The sequence below is a fragment of the Egretta garzetta genome, unplaced genomic scaffold (assembly GCF_000687185.1).
Source record: "Egretta garzetta isolate BGI_Z169 unplaced genomic scaffold, ASM68718v1 scaffold321, whole genome shotgun sequence".
Classification (NCBI taxonomy): Eukaryota; Metazoa; Chordata; class Aves; order Pelecaniformes; family Ardeidae; genus Egretta; species Egretta garzetta.
Window position 1 is genome coordinate 1,098,159 of NW_009258756.1, and position 18,721 is coordinate 1,116,879.

The following is an 18,721-nucleotide window of genomic DNA, read 5'->3' on the forward strand; positions in this document are numbered from 1 at the left end:
TACTGACTTTAGGAAGCGAAGCAAGATAACATATAACTTTGTTATGCAGAAGCAGTCCTGAATTTTTTTTTGGACCTATACCATAACCTCTGCTCAGTTATGTAAGAAGTCCTCTAAAATATTGCTTTGAGGAGCCGTGATAGAAGTAGAATTATTTTTCCTGGGTTTAGTGACAAAGTCTTTTTTTTTTTTTGTCTCCCCCACCCCGCCTCTCCCTCAAATTTTTTCTGCTTTCTGTGAAAGCTAAATGAGAAATTGAGGCTTTTGAGACTTGGATAAAGAATTGAATTGAAAATTCCAGAAGGGTTCTTTATATTCTTGAGGCTGGCCATAATCATGTAAAATTGGGCATACTTTGATGGGTCATGGGGCATCAAAAGTTGGAGTATCCACCAAACTTCCTGATGTCAGGATAAGTCAGGGACTTCCTTGGAACTGAGGGAGATGTCTTTTTTGTTTACCTTCTGATCTCCATCTGCTAGGGAGAGAGAGAGAGAAAATCCATGTATTTCAGCAGCTGGTTTGGAATCATCCCTTGTTGAGCGATGTGAGCAGCTTTCAGGGAGGTTCTTCAAAGCATTTGTGTTTCGTTAAGTTCTCTTCTTGGACATCTATCTTACTCTTCCATGCCATATTTCTCTCTCTCTCTCCCTAACAAAATCCAGCATGCTTGCAGTTCAGAAGGCATGTCTGTTCTTCAGCTAAGTTCCCTGGCTGAACTCAGCATACTTTCTGCAGCAGTTGAAGGCAAACCAGCAGACTTTGCTGAACCAGCATAGTAGTACATTCATGTGCTTTTCTGCTGACTTTTTTTTTTTAAAACGGAGCTGGATGTTTTGTTGGATGTCTGCTAAGTGAGCATGTAGCTTTCCTCTCCAAATGAATGATGTGCAGTTTTGTTTTATTTGAATACACTTATTTTGGTATCACAATGAAGCTTTTTGGGCATTCCTTTGTACTTTGACATTGGAACCATAAAAAAAAGCAACACCGTTCTATAAAGCTGTCTGTTGTGGAACAGCAAAGTTAACTCAATAATAGTTAAACAGATCAGTGTCCTGTTGGGGAATATTACGAGGTTTAAAGAGGATACATCCTTCTAATTGATCTGTCTTGTTTTGCCTTTGAAGGAGCAAAGAGAAAAGAAAGAAAAATTGCCAGTAGCAAGATATGCAACACATCAGAGAAATTAAAGTGGAAAAGATACTGAGACTTGCTGGAAATACTGGATCAGAGATCATCCAAATTCTGTCAAAAACTTTGGCTATTTTATAGAAATTTTCTACTGAGATGGTTAGTTTGGCTTTGATAGTTTGGCAGCTTTAGCAGGATATTTAAGAAATTAGAATTAGAGGCAAGCTGTGGGTTCTGTGCAAGTGATGTTGTGGCTTAGAACCACTGGTCCATATCTATGACTAGCCTGTATATGTGTGTTGTCAGGAAGGACTGGTTTATTTCAAAACTGCAAAAAAAACCCCTTTCAAATTTGATGTTGGTTATTTCAGATTTAAAATGGTAATAATGCCAAAATAGTTTTTAGCATATTGAATTAAAACTTCAGGAGTGAATGGCATATCACAGGGCATGGCATTGTGGGGTGAGAAAAAGAAGTGGAACTCATTAAAGTGCCAGCCATCATCTATTTAAAATCATGTTTACCTTGTCTGAGCCTGATTTTGGCTGTTCAGTACCCTACTTACATAGCTGTGCTTCCTAGCGATTAGAATCATAGAATGTTTTGGATTGGAAGGAACCCCCAGAGGTCATCTAGTCCAACCCCCCTGCAGTGAGCAGGGACACCACTAACTACTGGGCAACTCGTTCCAGTGTTTCACCACCCTCACTGTAAAGAATTTCTTCCTTATATCCAGTCTAAACCTACCCTGGTTGAGTTTAAAACCATTACCCCTTGTCCTGTCACAGCTGGCCCTACTAAAAAGATTTTCCCCATCTTTCCTATAGGCCCCCTTTAAGTACTGAAAGGCCGCAATCAGGTCTCCCCGCAGCCTTCTCTTCTCCAGGCTGAACAAGCCCAACTCTCTCAGCCTGTCCTCACAGGAGAGGTGCTCCAGCCCTTGGATCATTTTTGTAGCCCTCCTCGGGACCCGCTCCAACAGGTCCATGTCCTTCTTGTGCTGAGGGCTCCAGAGCTGGACGCAATGCTCCAGGTGGGGTCTCACCAGAGCAGAGTAGAGGGGCAGAATCACCTCCCTCGACCTGCTGGCCACGCTTCTCTTGATGCAGCCCAGGGTACAGCTTGCCTTCTGGGCTGCCAGCACACAGTGCAATTACTACTGAAAATTTCAGGAGCAGAAGAAGTAAGCATAAAGAAAGTGTAAAACTCCCTCGTATATGCTCCACAAGGGCTTTCCTGGCTATCATTAAAGAGAACATTAAGGATTTTGTGCTGGCTATTAGCATAGGAAGCTTTCCAGAATAAAAGAAAGTAATGGGAAATGCAGTTGTGATCGTCTTGAAAGTAATCATTGTAGGTTGTGGGCAACTAGGACATAAATACTTTGAAAGAGCAGATCCTTTATAATTTTTTTCACATTATGATTTATTGAAAGACTGGGAAAAATTATTGGATGCTGAAGAGAAGTTTGAAAATAAAAATTAATTATACTTGATTCATAAGAGTGAGCGGAAAGGAGTTTCAAACCCAAGAGATGTTACTGAAGCTAAATTTGCTAAAGGGTAGACATGTGAGAGAACTGTAGGAACTTCACAGAAGAAAATTGTTTAACGCATGTGCAAAGCCATGAAAGTAAAAATGAGAAGTGTGAGAATGATGCAGAAGAGAAGATCACAGTGGTAACACTGATGTTGCTGCAGCATATTGAGCCTGCAGTGCAATTTAGTCTAGGTCCTAATTCTCATAGCTTCTGTGTCCAAAGGAGAACGTGTGTAAAAATATTTTTGATTGTAAGAATACTTTCTGTGTCTTTACCAGTTACTAACCTCAGAGTTTTAAATGTAGTAGGAATGAAGAACAGTTGAACTCTGTGCGAGATATTGGGAATGTAGGAACAAAGCAAGGTAACAAGAGTTTAGATCTGATGCTAGATCTTGATACTAAGATGGCAAGTCTAACTGGCGTCATAGAGTGATTAATGAGGACAATTTAGAAAAAAACGTTTCTCTAGCTTTGTATGGTGCCAGAGTAGCCACTATGTATTCTTTCAAAGAACAAGTAGTATGCTAAATAGCTTATCAAAGCTGTAGCCCTGGCCAACATCTTTGAAAACCACTGGTTTAGGGCAGTGGGTAATAGACTCCAGAAGAGTCACAATATGGTTTTGTCATGCTTTGAACAGAGGCAGCTATTGATGGGATGTTGATGGGGAAAGGAGGAGATGTTGATTAGGGTTTATGCATTTTGAGGTATGAGCATGTGGTTCATATTTAGAGTTACACAGAGGTGAGAATGTCCCAAAAGACAGGTGCTGTCTTTGGGGATTTTGTAGGTGTCAAGAGATCGATGTTTTTTGAATCCAACAGGGGAAACCATTGCATCTAATTTACACTGGTGAAGTTTGGAACATTAGTTCACTGAATATTCCTCTAGACTACTTTGCTCTCTTCCTTTGAAACTTGGAAACCTTTGCTTGCTTATTTAATCTCTTCAATACTCAAAGTATATTTAATTGGAAGAGTGGTTGGTTGCTACAGTAGCTGAGAAGACAGCTCTATTACCTCAACTCTTGCATGTAGATCTTTTTTTAAGTAAATAAACAAGCTTTTACAACAGAAAAAAATCATATTTACCTGCAACATGCTGAGTAATTTCAGCTTTCATTAAATTTGAATGAAGGCTGAATGAACAATTCCCAGGGTTATATATACTAAAACTAGTAACTGAGTTAAATATAATTACAAGGAAAACTCAATTAAAAAGATATCTGTCTAACTAGAATAAAGACATACAGGTTAACTAGGGAGAGTTTTCTTTGAAATCACTGAAGCACTGTTTGTATGAGTCACAAAAATAAGAGTGAAGTAAGTTTTAGGGTTTGTAAGAGTACAGCAAACATTTGCAGTGATTGTACTTCCATGTACTTTAGCTATATGACTTATTCCAGTAACTAGGATTTCTAGCAAAATTCGGGCTATATCTGAAAATACGTATTTCAAATAAGAAGCAGGTAGAAGCAAATCTAGTTTCTCCCTAGAAGGCATAACTATTTTGACAGCATGAGTTATGATGTATATGAAAAATTTTCGAAATCTGTTTCTCTTCCACGTGGTGGCTTTGAAGAGTTGGTATATATATTTTTGGACTACAAAGGAGAACTTTCAGTTCATTTGGCAGCACCTGATCATTGGTTATTGAATCACAGTCTTCATCTTATTCCAACTATAGCAGGTCAAACCATTTGAGAAAACCTAAAACATACTGAAAAAAGAGAATAGACAAAGATCTTGGAATCTGGGAAGAATGAATAACTTCTGAAATCCTTTGAAATTACTTAAGTGCCCTGGCACATAGCAGGATTATCTGCCTAAGCTTGCTAAAGGTGATCCGGAAAGGCCTTTGTGGGTTTTTTCTTGTTGATTTTGTGGTTGTTTTTTTTTTTTTTTACTTGAGTTCCTGCCCTTTTCTATTTTTTTGTTATTGTGTTGCTTCTTTGACTTAAAGAATGCCTGAAACACTTTTTGTTGTTGTTTTTTCTTTGCTTATTTTGTTTTCAGTGTTAGGTTTTTTACACTAGAAAAATAAATATCCAGTCTCTTATTCTCTACTGTAATTTGCAAAGCCACCTCTGGGTATCTGGGAGCACAGCATGATGACACCTCTCTGGCAACAAGACTGGTTTGAAAACCTCATTCTCATCCTGCAGTAGTTCACTGGCCAGTCAGCAGTGATGTAATTTATCCTGGGGCTACAATGATGTAATCAATCCAGTTTTACACCACCAGTCTTACAGAGGGTTGCACTGGCACACCTGAAAAGGCAAAGGAGAAAGGAGGGAATTTCTTTCATGGGAGTTCCTGCCAGAGAAAATGTAACATTGAAGTGATGCCTCAGTAATACTTGCTTGTTCTAATTTTTTTAAGAAGTTGTGCTGAGTCCTTAAGAATACTTCTTTTTTTTTTTTTCAAAATGTCATTGAAATTAAGGGTTAAGAGCAAGTAAAAATTTTCAATTCCCTGATTACAATTCACTTCCTTTAATTGCTTTACTTCCATTTTCTTGATTTTTTTTATGATGTCCTGACTTCGATATTCCTCCCTAGTCAACTAGTCTGGATAGGGCTAGAATTTTTTATTGTTAAGAAGGGGACAAAAAGAAAAAACAAGCAGAAGATAAAAAAAATTTAAGAGGATTTTTAAAAACAAAACTTTCAGGCCTCCTTTTTGTAAAGAAACAGAAAAAGGGGCACAAGCCCAATTTTTTCTCCTTTGCAGGTCACCTTTAATGAAAGGGAACCGCTTCAAACTCCAAGTGACAACAAGAGGGGTCAACAAGTCAACAACCCTTGTGTTGTAACTTCATTTCGCAGAAGATTTTTACTTTAAGAGGCAATATGATCCAGAAGAATAAGCACAGCACTGGGAATCTGGAACTCCTGTGTTCAAATTCCAGCTCTGTCAGTAACTTGCTTTGTGGCCTAGGGCAAGTTTTGTGCTAATTTTTCTCTTTTTCTTGAAGGGGAAAGTGGGACATAGTTCTACATATATATTATCTATCTGCATAGGATATAGATATTTGCTTCTTCCTTAATCTATATTTATCTTGTGTGGGTGCAGAAGTTGGATTTTTTTTTTAATCAGCCTGAAAACTAAACTAAAATCTAAAATTTTCTCCTTGTTGCTCCTGCTAGCAGAATTCTATCAGTGGGATCTGTAGGATATAGCAACCTTCAGATGTCTTGAGGCTTTTGTTTGCAGCAGTGCTAGATGTTGATAGAAATGGATGGTAGTTACCTAAACAAGTATCTGCATAAGCACGTTCATTATTTTTCCACAAAAAAGCCCTTGAAGGTATGACTACAGAGGTACTGTAAAGGAGGAGTTAAAAATGAAATGAATTGTGAACATGTGAAGTGGTGGTGTCTGTCATTCATAGTTTCCAACCTGTCCAAATTGTGAATCCGTAGGAATTTTTTCTTGTGTATATATTGTGCAGAGAGGTTTTGGTCTGCTATTAGGTTTGGTTTCCTTAATTAAATTTTTTTTTCTAGATCTCTTGGGTATAGTCCAAAGAGCCACAGGAATTAACAGGCCACAGTTTGAAAATTTTTATGCATTGGTTGCAAATCCGTTCTAGGGTAGCTTTACTGATAAGCTTAACTGGAATGCTGTCTTTTAAGTGGTGATGCAGAGATTCTTGAGAAGAACCCTGCTGTTCAATACTGTGTGTACTGCCTGAAACTCTAAGCAGGTGAACAGAAACTAAAATTAAAGCTTCTGTGTGAACTGAGGGAGGCTTCTAAAATCAGAGCAGTGCTGATCGTGTTCTGTCTTTAGTAAATATTTCACAAGAGCCTATTGTATATAGTAAACATTACATGGCTTCTAAGTGTGCAGTGTCAGGCAGAAAGTCATGGTTTGACTCTTTATCATGTCAGGTAAAGGTTTCAGAGTAACACTGATTAAATGACCACTTTCTTTGAAAAGTCACATTCAATTACTTCTATGCAGTTATTGATAACATTCCTGTATGTTGTGGTTTAACCCCAGTAGACAACCAAGCAACACGCAGCTGCTCGCTCATCCCTCCCCACCCCAGTGGGAGCAGGGAAAGAATTGGAAGGGCAAAAGTAAGAAAACTTGTGGGTTGACATAAGAACAGTTTAATGATTGAAATTAAATAATAATAATAATTTAAAAGTTGTAATTGAAAGGAAAACAACAAAAAGAAAGAGAGAAACAAAACCCAGGAAAAACAAGTGACACAACTGCTCACCACCTGCCGACTGATGCCCAGCCTGTCCCCAAGTAGTGATTGCTGTCCCCTGACCAACTTCCCCCAGTTTCTATACTGGGCATGGCATCATATGGTCTGGAATAGCCCTTTGGCCAGTCTGGGGCAGCTGTCCTGGCTGTGTCCCCTACCAGCTTCTTGTGCACCTCCTCACTGGTAGAGCATGGGAAGCTGAAAAGTCCTAGCCTAGTGCAAGCCCTGCTTAGCAAAAACTAAAACAGCTGAGTGTTATCACGTTAGTCTCATGCTCAATCCAAAACACAGCACTATGCCAGTTACTAGGAGGAAAATTAACTTTATCCCATCCAAAACCAGGACACTGTACCTCATGCAGTTTTCTGTTTCTCATTTCACAGTTTTTGGAAAACTGGAAAAGTGCACCGATTGTATATGAACAATAACTTCTGTATATTCCATATTTATTTTAACAGCTACCTTTTCTTCCTCACATCAGGTCTGCACAAGCTGTGAAGACAATGCAGAAGCTAATGGGTTTTGTGTGGAATGTGTAGAATGGTTGTGCAAGACCTGCATCAGAGCTCACCAGAGGGTTAAATTCACAAAGGATCATACAGTAAGACAGAAAGAGGAGGTATCTCCAGGTAACACACTTGATTTATAATTTTACGAAGAATGTGTGTCTGCATTGGAAAACTGTATAAGACTGCCACGTTTCTTTTTAAAGTGCTAAATTTCAAAAATTGTATTCCTTATTCCTAGTAAATGTGAAAGGACATATTCATTATGATATAACCCTTTGGTGCGTATGTGCAGTGGTGGGACTATGTTATTCTTCTGCTTGGGAATGGATATGTTTTAATAGTTTCTTGTCTCCCAGTCATTTATTTCAATTTCATTGCTGAAGGCTGCAAGCATTTGAACCAATTCTGGTGTTTGGCTGCTCTCCATCTAAGTGGATCTCTTAAATGATCCAGCTAACAAAAGAGGAAACTTTTTTTTAAGCATTAGATACATTAGAACATAGCTACTGAAAAGGGAGACTTTGTCATGGCTGGAGGTGTGGTAGCTGTTTTTCTGTTAGATATGCTGCACAGTGATAAGAAACCCTACAGACTGGTATTTCATATGATTTTTATGTAAAGTGTTTTAAACCAATAAATACACTTAGATGTTATATTTCCCCTGGAATGATTGCAAATTATTGTCTAGACTTTAGAGATCAGCTGCAGAAAATACTTCTTTGTGCAGTTGGCTCCTTTAGTTTATCTAGAGATCTACGAAATGGTATATATGAATTTTATTGTTGTATACTGCAGTAAAAGGAGCACTAATAGATTGTATTTTTTAAGCACTCCGGTAACAAAGCATGCTCTGTTAGCAATAAAGTGTGCTGGAATTCACGGTTTAGCTAAGTATATTTTAAGTTTGAAATGTTTTGCCTTAGAAATTAAAGAGAGGTATGTTATGAATTGAGGTGGTTTTCCTCAGTAGGATCTATGATAATTTGGGTTGAAAGGGGCCTCAGGAGAACATCTAGTCCAGCCTCCTGCTTCAAGCAGTCAACTGTGAGGTCAGATCAGGTTGCTCAGGGCTTTATCCATTTGGGCCTTGACAACCAGCAGCAATGGATGTCGTGTGCAGTTTCTCTGAGAAATCTTGACTATTCTCATGGTAAAAAAGGTTGTACTTTCATTCATTGAGAACCTCTTTCATTTCAGTTTATGCCCATTGTGTCTTGTCTTTTAGTGATTTTGTAGGATAATTATAAACATAGTAGGATCTGACAAATGTTCTACTGGCTTTAATAAGTCCATTGGACTTGCATGATTTATCTTATAAATATATACATTATTTTTGTAAATGATGATATATTATTATGAATATATCTATTATATATCTATTTTCATTCCACCATATCTAGTCCTTCATATATTATTATAAATATATCTATATCTATTTTCATTCCACCATATCTAGTCCTTTGAATTTTATATATAATTTGGGCTTTCACTTCTGTAAGCTTTATTGCTCGAAGGGTAGCTTCCACTAGGATACTTTAGAGACCTACACTATATTCTGTATCCCACTTTTGGATGCGGTTAATCAAAAGTGAGTATTGAGTGTACTTTCAGGAGAGGACAAAAGTAGTAGGCAGAAGTGTCTGAGTGTTAGGCTGGACATGGCTTGGTGGTAGGAATGCTCTCTGTGCATTCAGACCTCCTCTGAGCCTGCTGGGCACTTTAAAAGAATTTTGACTTGAAGGGTACAGATCTGAAAATAAGTGTTTCCAGGTTCCATGAAATAAGTGAATGAATGGGTGTGGAAAAGAGACCTTATTGATCTGCATTGAAGGATGGCTGCAGTGTAAAGCCAGTTTTCATTACAGGCTGTATAATCTTCATGAACTTAGTGTCCAACCTAACTCAAAAGAAATTAGTCTTTGTCAGTTAAATTGTTTTAAGAACAGATTTCATTTTTATCATCCAATGGTGTTTTCTATGCCCTTTGGTATTTGCTCACTAGAAACTGAAGAGAGACCTCTCTCTCACCCATTTAGAATGGGGTCTTGAAGGAACATTAGCACCTTCTGGTTATTGTGTTCTGTATGTTAAAACATACGCTTTTGAATGTCTGTTGTCTTGCTGTCCTCAAACCCCTTTTCACCCAGTTGACTGAGAAGACAGAGCAACGAATTAAGTCAGCAATCTCCTCATTTCCATTTAAGAAAGGAACTTGCTGGTTGTGCAATGTCTTTTGCAATCGCAACAGTACTGGTTACTCCTTTTGTAAGTAGTTTTATGGGGCCTTAATAAGTTACGGTAAAATAGGTTCTAGACATTTCCCATGAGAGAGGGAGTTAGCTCCGTGCTTGATCAAGAGAGAGACATTGCAGTTTGAGCTTACAGCTGTTATATTCTTGATTAGGTGGCCCGATACACACTTCTAGCATCTAGGTGAGGAATATGGTAAGGAAAAGCAGGAGAATGAAATAATTTCAAGAGCCTGGACTGACATCTTCCTTTATTCAACAGAGGCAGTTGGTGTGACCAGTCAGCGACCTGTGTTTTGCCCTTACCACAAAAAGGAGCAGTTGAAGTTGTACTGTGAAACCTGTGACAAGTTGACCTGCCGAGACTGTCAGTTACTAGAACACAAAGAGCACAGGTATAGAAGCAAAGTATATGTTTTATGCTACTGCCTTATAGGAAGATAGCTTGAAGTTGATGGTAGCTCTAGCTGTGTGGAATATAGTCCGGTGAAAAAAGTGCAAAATAAAATTTTCTGCTCAGAAATGAAGCCCACGAATAAACAGAGATTGTGTCCAGAAGAGTGTGGCTGATGAGTGTGTGATAGTTTAGAATAAAACCTAATTCTTCCAGTTTTTAAGCTGGCGACTTAAGCACAAGACCTTTCCTGTCAAGTTATTTGGGTAGAATTTGTTGCTATGCAGCTCTTCAGAGAGTCCTTAGAAAGCGCAGGGGCTGTGTTATGCAACTGTACGCTTATGTGTAATTTCTCCATTTGTCCTTCAACAAGATGATTATATAACGGAGCATTACCAAACAATTTCAAAACAAAGCAAATGGGCATTTTTTCTGTGAAGAGCCCTTTAAAAGGAAGAGTAAACCTACAGTTTGGCTATACTGTACTTTGAGAACACCATTGATAACAGTCAAATTTTTGGGTTGTCGTTCTTTGGTCATCTCTTACTGGCTGCCGAAGCTGAAAAGCATGATTATAGACAACTTCTGAGTACAAGACAATAATCTTGGTCTGCAACAGATGTACTCTTAGGTTAAACATTAATATGCTCACTATACCTGATGCAACCACCCAAAAAACTTGCTTGCCTGACTGGGTTAACATCAGTAGGTGGAGAAGTGTTGGCCACTGTTGCTCCTTAGAACAGGTTAAACCTTGCTCTTGCAGAGCTGCAATCTTCCTCTTCAATTCTCTTTTTCTTAGGATTTATATCCCTTTCAGAACGTGCCACCTCTTTTTTTTTTTCCTCAAATTGTTGATGATTTCAGTTGTTTGATTTACAGTGTTGCTGACTTCTACTGACTCAGCGATCTCTCTCCTTCTGTTTCTACATCCTTATCTTGCACGAAGTAATAGCTTACATGCACTTTCACTTACAAAGTGATGGCTGCAGCACAGCATTAATTTTTCTTTTGTTAAAATTGGGCCATGGTCATGCACTATCCCTTCTTATTTATGAAAATAATAATTCTCAAAACATAAAATAAAAATTATGGGAAATACACTATAAATTCAAATATACTATAAATATGTCAGCATTTGCTGACATATACTTCCATGAGGACAGTTAAATTCTGAACTTGAGCAGCATCTTTCTTCAATTAAAGCTGTCTTTTGTAAGGCACTCTGCTTTTTAGCAAGTATGTCAGACCTTTAGCATGTGTAAATACTCACTGTTATTTACTGCAGGTACCAGTTTATAGAAGAAGCTTTTCAAAACCAGAAAGTGATCATTGAGACACTAATCACCAAATTGATGGAGAAGACTAAGTACATAAAATATACAGGGAAGCAGATCCAAAACAGGTATGTATTAGATTTTGAGGTTAAAACTGATACAGAGAGCAACTTTATATACACCGTAATTTCTTGAAATGTTTAGATTAGTGCATTTTGAACCCCTCTCCTTTCATACTTCCAGAAAGAGAATTTCTAAAATCATCAGTTTGACATAGTGACTGTTGCCTGTTTAATGAGCTTGGTTGTGTTAGGTAACTCTTCTGTTCAGCCTGTCGACTTAATGGGCAGCAATAGCTTGGGTGCAACAAAACAACTTATGCAATAAAGACAGTAGAAGGCAGTCCTGTATTCTTCCCCACCATCAGCACACTTATTTTCTTAGTGTAGTTCCCTCTTAGAAAGTGAAAGGCTGTGACTCATGTTTTCATAATGCTTGTGACACATATTTGAAGATTTATGTAATACTTTTATGCTTGGGGCTTTATTCACTCGGTACTACAAACCTAGGGGAAAAATAAATCTGTAAAATGTGTGCTGCAGCAGGCCTTTGTAACTGCTCCTTCAACAGAGTTCAAAGGCAGTACCCAGGAAGATTCAACACAGTCTGGGATGCTGAGTGCAATTTGAACTCTTCCTCTCTCTTTGCCTGTCTTTGAGGATGGTGGAGATGGAAAAAAACAGCAGACGCCCTTCTCTTCTTTTGCTGCATCTAAGTGGTTATTCTCCCTTGCATCTTAGCAGGACTGGTTTTCACAAAATAAGATTATGCTTTGCTGTTACAAGTTCAAGCACTATTGTTGAAATAGCTAAATTAGAAAATCTATTTATTGTTTTGCTTCTGGAGTGTCATTCTACCTTAGGTGGAAATTACACTTAAACAGTTTTGATTGCCATGGACCGCTCCAGAAATGTGCCGGACAATTAGAAATCAGAATTTCAATTACAGTGAGCATTTAATTTTTATCAGTGGCAGATGTCAGTAATTTTACAGACTTAGGGCATTAGAATTTGCCACCAGTTAATTCATTTTATCATAGGTCACTGGTACTTGCTCTTTCTCCCAGTAATTTTCCTGACTATAAGTATCTGATGGTATATGTACTAATTGGTGCATATGATCAAGAAATATTGTAGTCTCTGCAGCTGAGTAGAGGGGGGTTTTTTACACTGTTTGAAGGGTGAGTTTGTGAGCTAAAGAACATGATTTTCTTTACTGTCTACTTACAGAATTCTTGAAGTGAATCAGAATCAAAAGCAGGTGGAACAGGATATTAAAGTTGCCATATTTACACTGATGGTAGAAATAAACAAAAAGGGAAAAGCTCTGCTGCATCAGTTGGAGGTAATTTCATTTCTATCATAAGAAACAAAAGTGTCAGTCTTAATATTTTTTTGTGGGGGTTCACATTAAAATAAAATCCATTTCTAGCATTAGTCACCTGTGCATGTCCTATCGCAATACCAAAGTGGAAAGATGTCCGACACAAGCCATAGGAGCAAGTGGGTTTGGCAGAGGAGGAGTGTTTGGTTTTTGGGGGGTGGTTGTTGTTTTGTTTATAATTATTATCTGTGTTTCCTGCTTTGTGAATCAGGGTTGTCTCTGAGCCCAGTTTCTGCCTCTATGATTTTGCAAGTCATAATTCTATGCGTCATGCATGAAAAGTCTTTCAATCAGAATTTTTCATAGATTCAGCAATCCAATAGCAAATCAAAGGAGAGAATTGTCAAGAATGGATACCAGGAAAAATATTACCTCCAATTGTGTTTTCAACAGTGTGTGTTTGTTTAAAGAGAGGCACACATAAATATGAAAATCTGTCATAAGAGAAAATTGGAATCTGCACAGAAAGCCCTGGTATCTTGAATAAATGTATACTGACTTTTCTGTTTGATAGTTGCAGTCAGGGTGCAGAGGTGCTTTTTAGAAGAGCTAAGTGAAACCACTTGGTCATTGTGAATTACAAATATGAAAGCTAATGCCTATTAACTGTAAATTGAACCCTTTGACTGGAACTGCTTTTCTACTTGCAGACTCTGGCAAAAGAGCATCGGATGAAACTTCTGCAGCAACAACAGGAAATGGCAGGTCTCTCGAAACAGCTGGAACATGTCATGAATTTTTCCAAATGGGCAGTTTCCAGTGGGAGCAGCACAGCACTACTGTACAGCAAACGCTTGGTAAGATTAGGAAGATAGCACTCTCCATTTGCTTAAGAGACTATAGTTAAGGCAGATACACATGCTTGTCAGTAATACTAGGGAAACAGACTTTTTAATGACTTTCTACTAATTGGAATATTTATATATAAATTTTCATGGTTTTCTCTTAAATGTAAATGCAGAGTGTTTCTAATAATTTAGCACTCTGGTCGTGATTTCTCTCCTGTTACACTACCATAGAATTGTTGTAGATCAGCAGAAGTAGGAACAACTCCTTTTGTCTGCAGTGAATACCATAAAGCCATGAAACCCTGGGAAAATTGTTGTGTGTCCTACATCATCATTGAGGTCCTTTGCAGTACTTGTTACAGCCTCTGAGTTCAGAGAAAGACGGTATTTAGATACCGCAGAGTCTGATATCCAGCATTTTAATGTAAAAATTAATGTATTGCTTTGTTCTGTCAGACTCATCTTCCATTAAAAGTCTTCAAAAACTGATAAAAATAAAGCTGAGGCTTTTGCTTGTCCATGCAAAAGTATGAAGCTAAATATTTCATTGCTATAATGGCAGTTAAGATCTGAGTGTATGTGGTCTCACTAAGCTGACTGCTCATGATGAACAGTAATCCTAAAAAAACTTGAAATAAAAAACAAACAAAAAGCTGACTATGATTTCTCTAGAGGTTACTAGGTTGTACTAGTCTGATGACGGAAATTTGTAACAATGCTGAGGAAAGATGCTAGATCCTTTTTTTCCAGTTCTTATAACTGGATCACAAAGTTTTTTCTTTATTTTCTCATTGCTTAGTTGAGAAGCTACTGGGGTTTTTTGTGGGGGTTTTTTTGTTGTTTTGGTTTCATTGTTTTTTGGTGTTTGGTTTTTTTTTTTTTTTAATACCCATTAAAATGCTGCAGGCTATAGCAGATAGTGGAATATTACTGGGTTTTATCAACTTACTTCAAGTAGTTAAATTCAGTTGGCCTGCCTTATACTGCCTCAGCAAGTAATATTTTTTAATTGAATAGAGAAAAAGGGCACCAAACTGAGTCATGTTGTTTATAATTGCTTAGTGTTGCTGCAAAGACTTCTGTTATATGAGTAAGAAAATAAGTTATATCGCAGGCTTCTTAATCTTATAAATATTATGCAGTTGAAGAAAAAGACCATCTAGCCCATAAAGCCTCAGCAAATGAGAAATATTTTTCAAAAGTACATATGAGCTTTAGGCCTCTGATTTTTTGCTAAAAGTTGGTGTTATCTGGGAGTTGAGTATCTAACCTGTCTGTGGACATCTGGAAAATCTGTTCCTGAACAGTGATGCATAGGAGACTTCTGCTCCGGCATATCCAACCACTTGAAACTAGGGGGGAGGAATGCCCAGCAGACCTAAATGCAGAGTTACAGCTAGGAGGCAATGCCTGTGCTTCAGGGAAATAGCACACTACACAGTTTGCGGGAAGACATCGGCTTCCCAGCCTAGTCCTCTAGCACGAACAAAACACTGGTGGCTACTGCTGTTACTGACAGGAGGTAACTAGTCTGGTCATGAGTTTATCTACAATATACGTGTGTGCACAATAGGAGGAATATATGGAGCAAACTGTGAAAAGAACTGTGTGCAGTCAGTATTGGTGACAGGACAAAAGACTAGAATTCGTATAGTGTAGTCTACTTCTGGTAGTGTAAACAGAAATCCTAGGAAATCTATATTCAAAAGAGTAGTGCACTTCAAATTGTCCATGATCATTAAAAAAACTTAGCCTTGCTAAATGTTTTTGTATCTGGTCTAAAACTGACCTGCCTAAAATTAAAAGAAAGAACTTGTAAACTGGAAGCTCTCGTAAGATTCTTATGTATATAATAACTAGTATCGTTTTAAACAGGTAAGATGATTTTGCCAAGTATGACTCTTGAACATTGCCCAGGAAATAATCTGTTAGTCAAGAAAAATAAGTGTTGAACTATTTTTTTTCTGTATCTGCTGTGTGTTATTCTAAAATCAGTGCCTGTGTTAGATATTTCTAGTGAAACAACTGCAAGAAAATATTTTCTTTCTAGGAACTAGATAAATACTGAGCATTTGATAGAGTATTCTGCTTGTGTAATGTAATCATAGTCCAGTCCTTTGGAACCGAGGAGTTGGGAGAGTCTGAAAATACCTGTGAATTTGAAAGTTTTCAAAGACAAAGTTTATAAAACCTGTTATTTGACTCTCTGAAGAAAACTTAAATTTGGAAAAATTTCTGTCTTTCTTTCTCAGTTCTCTAGGGGCTTGTTCAGGGGTTTTGTTGTTGTTGTTGGGTTTTGGGTGGTTTTGTTGTGGGTTGTTTTTTGGATTTTTTTTAAGACTTTTTATGCTGTTTGGATACATGGCTCTGGCCCCAGAGAAAATAAATCTTGTTTTGTTCCTGTTCTAGATTACATATCGACTACGGTACCTTCTCCGAGCCAGGTGTGATGCTTCACCAGTGGCTAACAATACCATCCAGTTTCACTGTGATCCTAGCTTCTGGGCTCAAAATATTTTCAATCTAGGTATGATAAAGTTTTATTAGCCCTTTGGCGTCTTGATCCTGTTTTGAAAGTGGCTTTCTTTTTATGAAGATAAATAGCCTCTGCACTATTAATTTCTTGGTTTACTTTGTTAGATTCATTTCCTTACCTGTAGAAGACATTTAAGTTCTATGGGAAAAAGTATTATTTATGAATACTTATGATAAAATGTTAACAAACTTGCTTGAATGGTAACACGTGACAGTGAAAACAGCAGCTTTAAGTTTCCTGGCAATACATGTGCCTTCTGGTTTCTGGAACAAGGAACACAATCTATAACCCTACTTTACATCCTAAGAAAGGATTCCAGAAGTCAGTCTCATTCTGCATCTTCCACCCTTTCTTCTACTTCAGTCCCATCTTCCCAAGCTGAAACCCATTGCAGCAGCATAACATGTTTAAACCCCCCCTCCTTTGCTCCTTTGTCATGCTGAACAATGAGCCTTGGAGAACCGAGATGAAGAGAGGGGGATAATGCCAAAGAAAAACAGAAGAACAGGGAAAAGAATGCTACTTTTCGACAGCTGTCTGGTTTTTAGATTGTCTTCCCTGAAGTTGTGGGATGGAATTCAGGAGAAAGTGTGCTTTTAACAGAGTTGCAAGTGTACTTCATCTTCAGTAGCCTAATAGATTTTGAGCTAGTCTCCAAAATGGTCTTCACATTTTTTCTTACAGCTATAAGTTGCTTGGGTTTTATGATACTGGTGAATTCCAGAACCTGGAAGCTTTACAGGTAGCCTGCTTGTGTGATTGCCTGAAAGCCTGAGTTTAATGGAGATAAGCATCCTAGGAACTCATCAGCTTAGAGGCAGGAATTAAAGCTTAGAGGTCTTTTTAGGATATTGACTGCTGTCATGCTTCCTTTCTCTCTCTGCTGTTAGCTTGATGGGCATTTTTGTTTTTGTCATGTACAGAATGCTTTGTGAGTTATTTTTTGGCACCTTTTCTGCCTTCATCAGAAAGTGAAGTCAGCTCTACAAATGTACAGAGAGATGCAAATGTACATTTCTCTGCAAAGGCAGAGAAAGAAAGTGTTATGGCAGTGCTTTAAGGCAAACAAACTCCTTACCCTACACACCAGGACACTGGATGGTAGCAGGGAAATTCTCCAAGTTCCTTCTTTGTAAATAATTTCCTTTGGGAAAGGAATCGAAAGTGAATCTCTTGTTTCCAGAAACAAACTGTCAAGCTGTGTGGTGATAACTGGGAACTGCTGCTAAACAGAGAAGGTGTTCGTCAAGAGGGGGCATTTTTCTTGTGCTTGGTTTTGGGCCTCTTTTTTTTTTTTAATATTTGTTTATTTAATAAGCTGCTAAAATATGTTCCCTTAAATTGTGAAAAGTGCTACAACAGAGATGGCACCGGTATAGATCAGCACAGGAGTTCTTGTAACAATTTATCTACTGAAGTGATAGAGAAACGTGATCTGGTTTTATCTATCTGGTTTCAGAAATCACAACCCTTAGGCTGTTACGTTTATGATTAGACATGTTCAATTTTTGTAGATAAACCAGGTTTAAGAACCACTGAAGGAAAAATAAAATAAAGTCTGAGTAAAGAAGCAAGTTACATTGGGAATGGCTTGAATTCTAGTCAGGCTGCATGTTGCTGACAGTGTGATAGCATCTGTACACTAATAGGATGGCGCTCTTATGGATTTCAGGATGTATTTAAGAAAAAAAAATACACTTAAAGTGTTTTAATTCCACAAATTGTATGATAACCCATGGTTTTCTTGGCTAATGGAAGGGAATCATTCTCTGTAGTACCTTTGGGTAAGTCGCTTTATACCACAGATGTTAAGTTTGGAAAGACTCTCAAAGATGTAATTAGACTTGGAGAGAATGCAATAAAAGTGTGGTATGGGTTTGACAGTTGATTGTAATACAGTCAATACCATTCTTTGTCAAGGTAATTTCTTTTCTAGAGAAAGAAAATAAAACAGATCTATTTTGACTGTATTGAAATATTTCATACAGCTGTATATGGGAAACTGTTATTAATTTGCATTTTTCTCTGCTTGCTTTATGGGAAAGATTGACTAGACCTGTTACAGGCTTAATAAAGGGTATTAAGCAATAGGTTGGTAAGGTTTTTTTCCATTTTGCTTAGCATATTTCATATTTTTGTTAATGGCTGCTGCTGTAGAATCATAATTAAAATGTATGCAACACCAAAATTACCAAGTGTCCATATGAAAATAGTATTGTTGATGTTAGCTTTTTGCCCTGCTCTACGCTACAGTATGCTGGCTGGCCTAGACTTGCCCTGTGCCTATGTCTAGGTAGGGGACTAGAATGACACATAGCTTCTCAGCTCTTGGGATGAAAAAGAGGAATATAAAATGCAAGAAGTTTCCTCCTCCTTCAGATAATCTCCCCCCAAATGAGCCAGCCTAGACTGTACAGGATCCATAGAGACTGATGGAAATGAGGAGAGAAGTGACAGATGGTGGTTTCCAGTTCTGCTGTAACTGGGATTGTCAAACTGTCATATGGTGTAGCTACCTCATGGGGTGAACTCTTCTGGTAAGCAGCCCCAAATCTCTGGGAGAAAAGGGAGTATGAGGTGTCTATCTCCCACTTGTACTGAAAAGCTGTTGTGTGATCTTCCAC

The 18,721-nt window shown here is 37.9% G+C and overlaps 1 protein-coding gene across 1 annotated transcript in view; it reads left to right on the plus strand.

Moving 5' to 3' along the window:
* TRIM24 (tripartite motif containing 24) overlaps positions 1–18,721 on the plus strand; it is a 41,038-nt gene that overhangs the window by 4,291 nt on the left and 18,026 nt on the right. The window contains exons 3-8 of the mRNA XM_035888962.1: positions 7,383–7,530; positions 9,922–10,054; positions 11,342–11,458; positions 12,620–12,734; positions 13,424–13,570; positions 15,971–16,088. Of these exons, the coding sequence (XP_035744855.1) occupies positions 7,383–7,530; positions 9,922–10,054; positions 11,342–11,458; positions 12,620–12,734; positions 13,424–13,570; positions 15,971–16,088 (778 nt within the window). The remainder of the gene's footprint in view (positions 1–7,382; positions 7,531–9,921; positions 10,055–11,341; positions 11,459–12,619; positions 12,735–13,423; positions 13,571–15,970; positions 16,089–18,721) is intronic.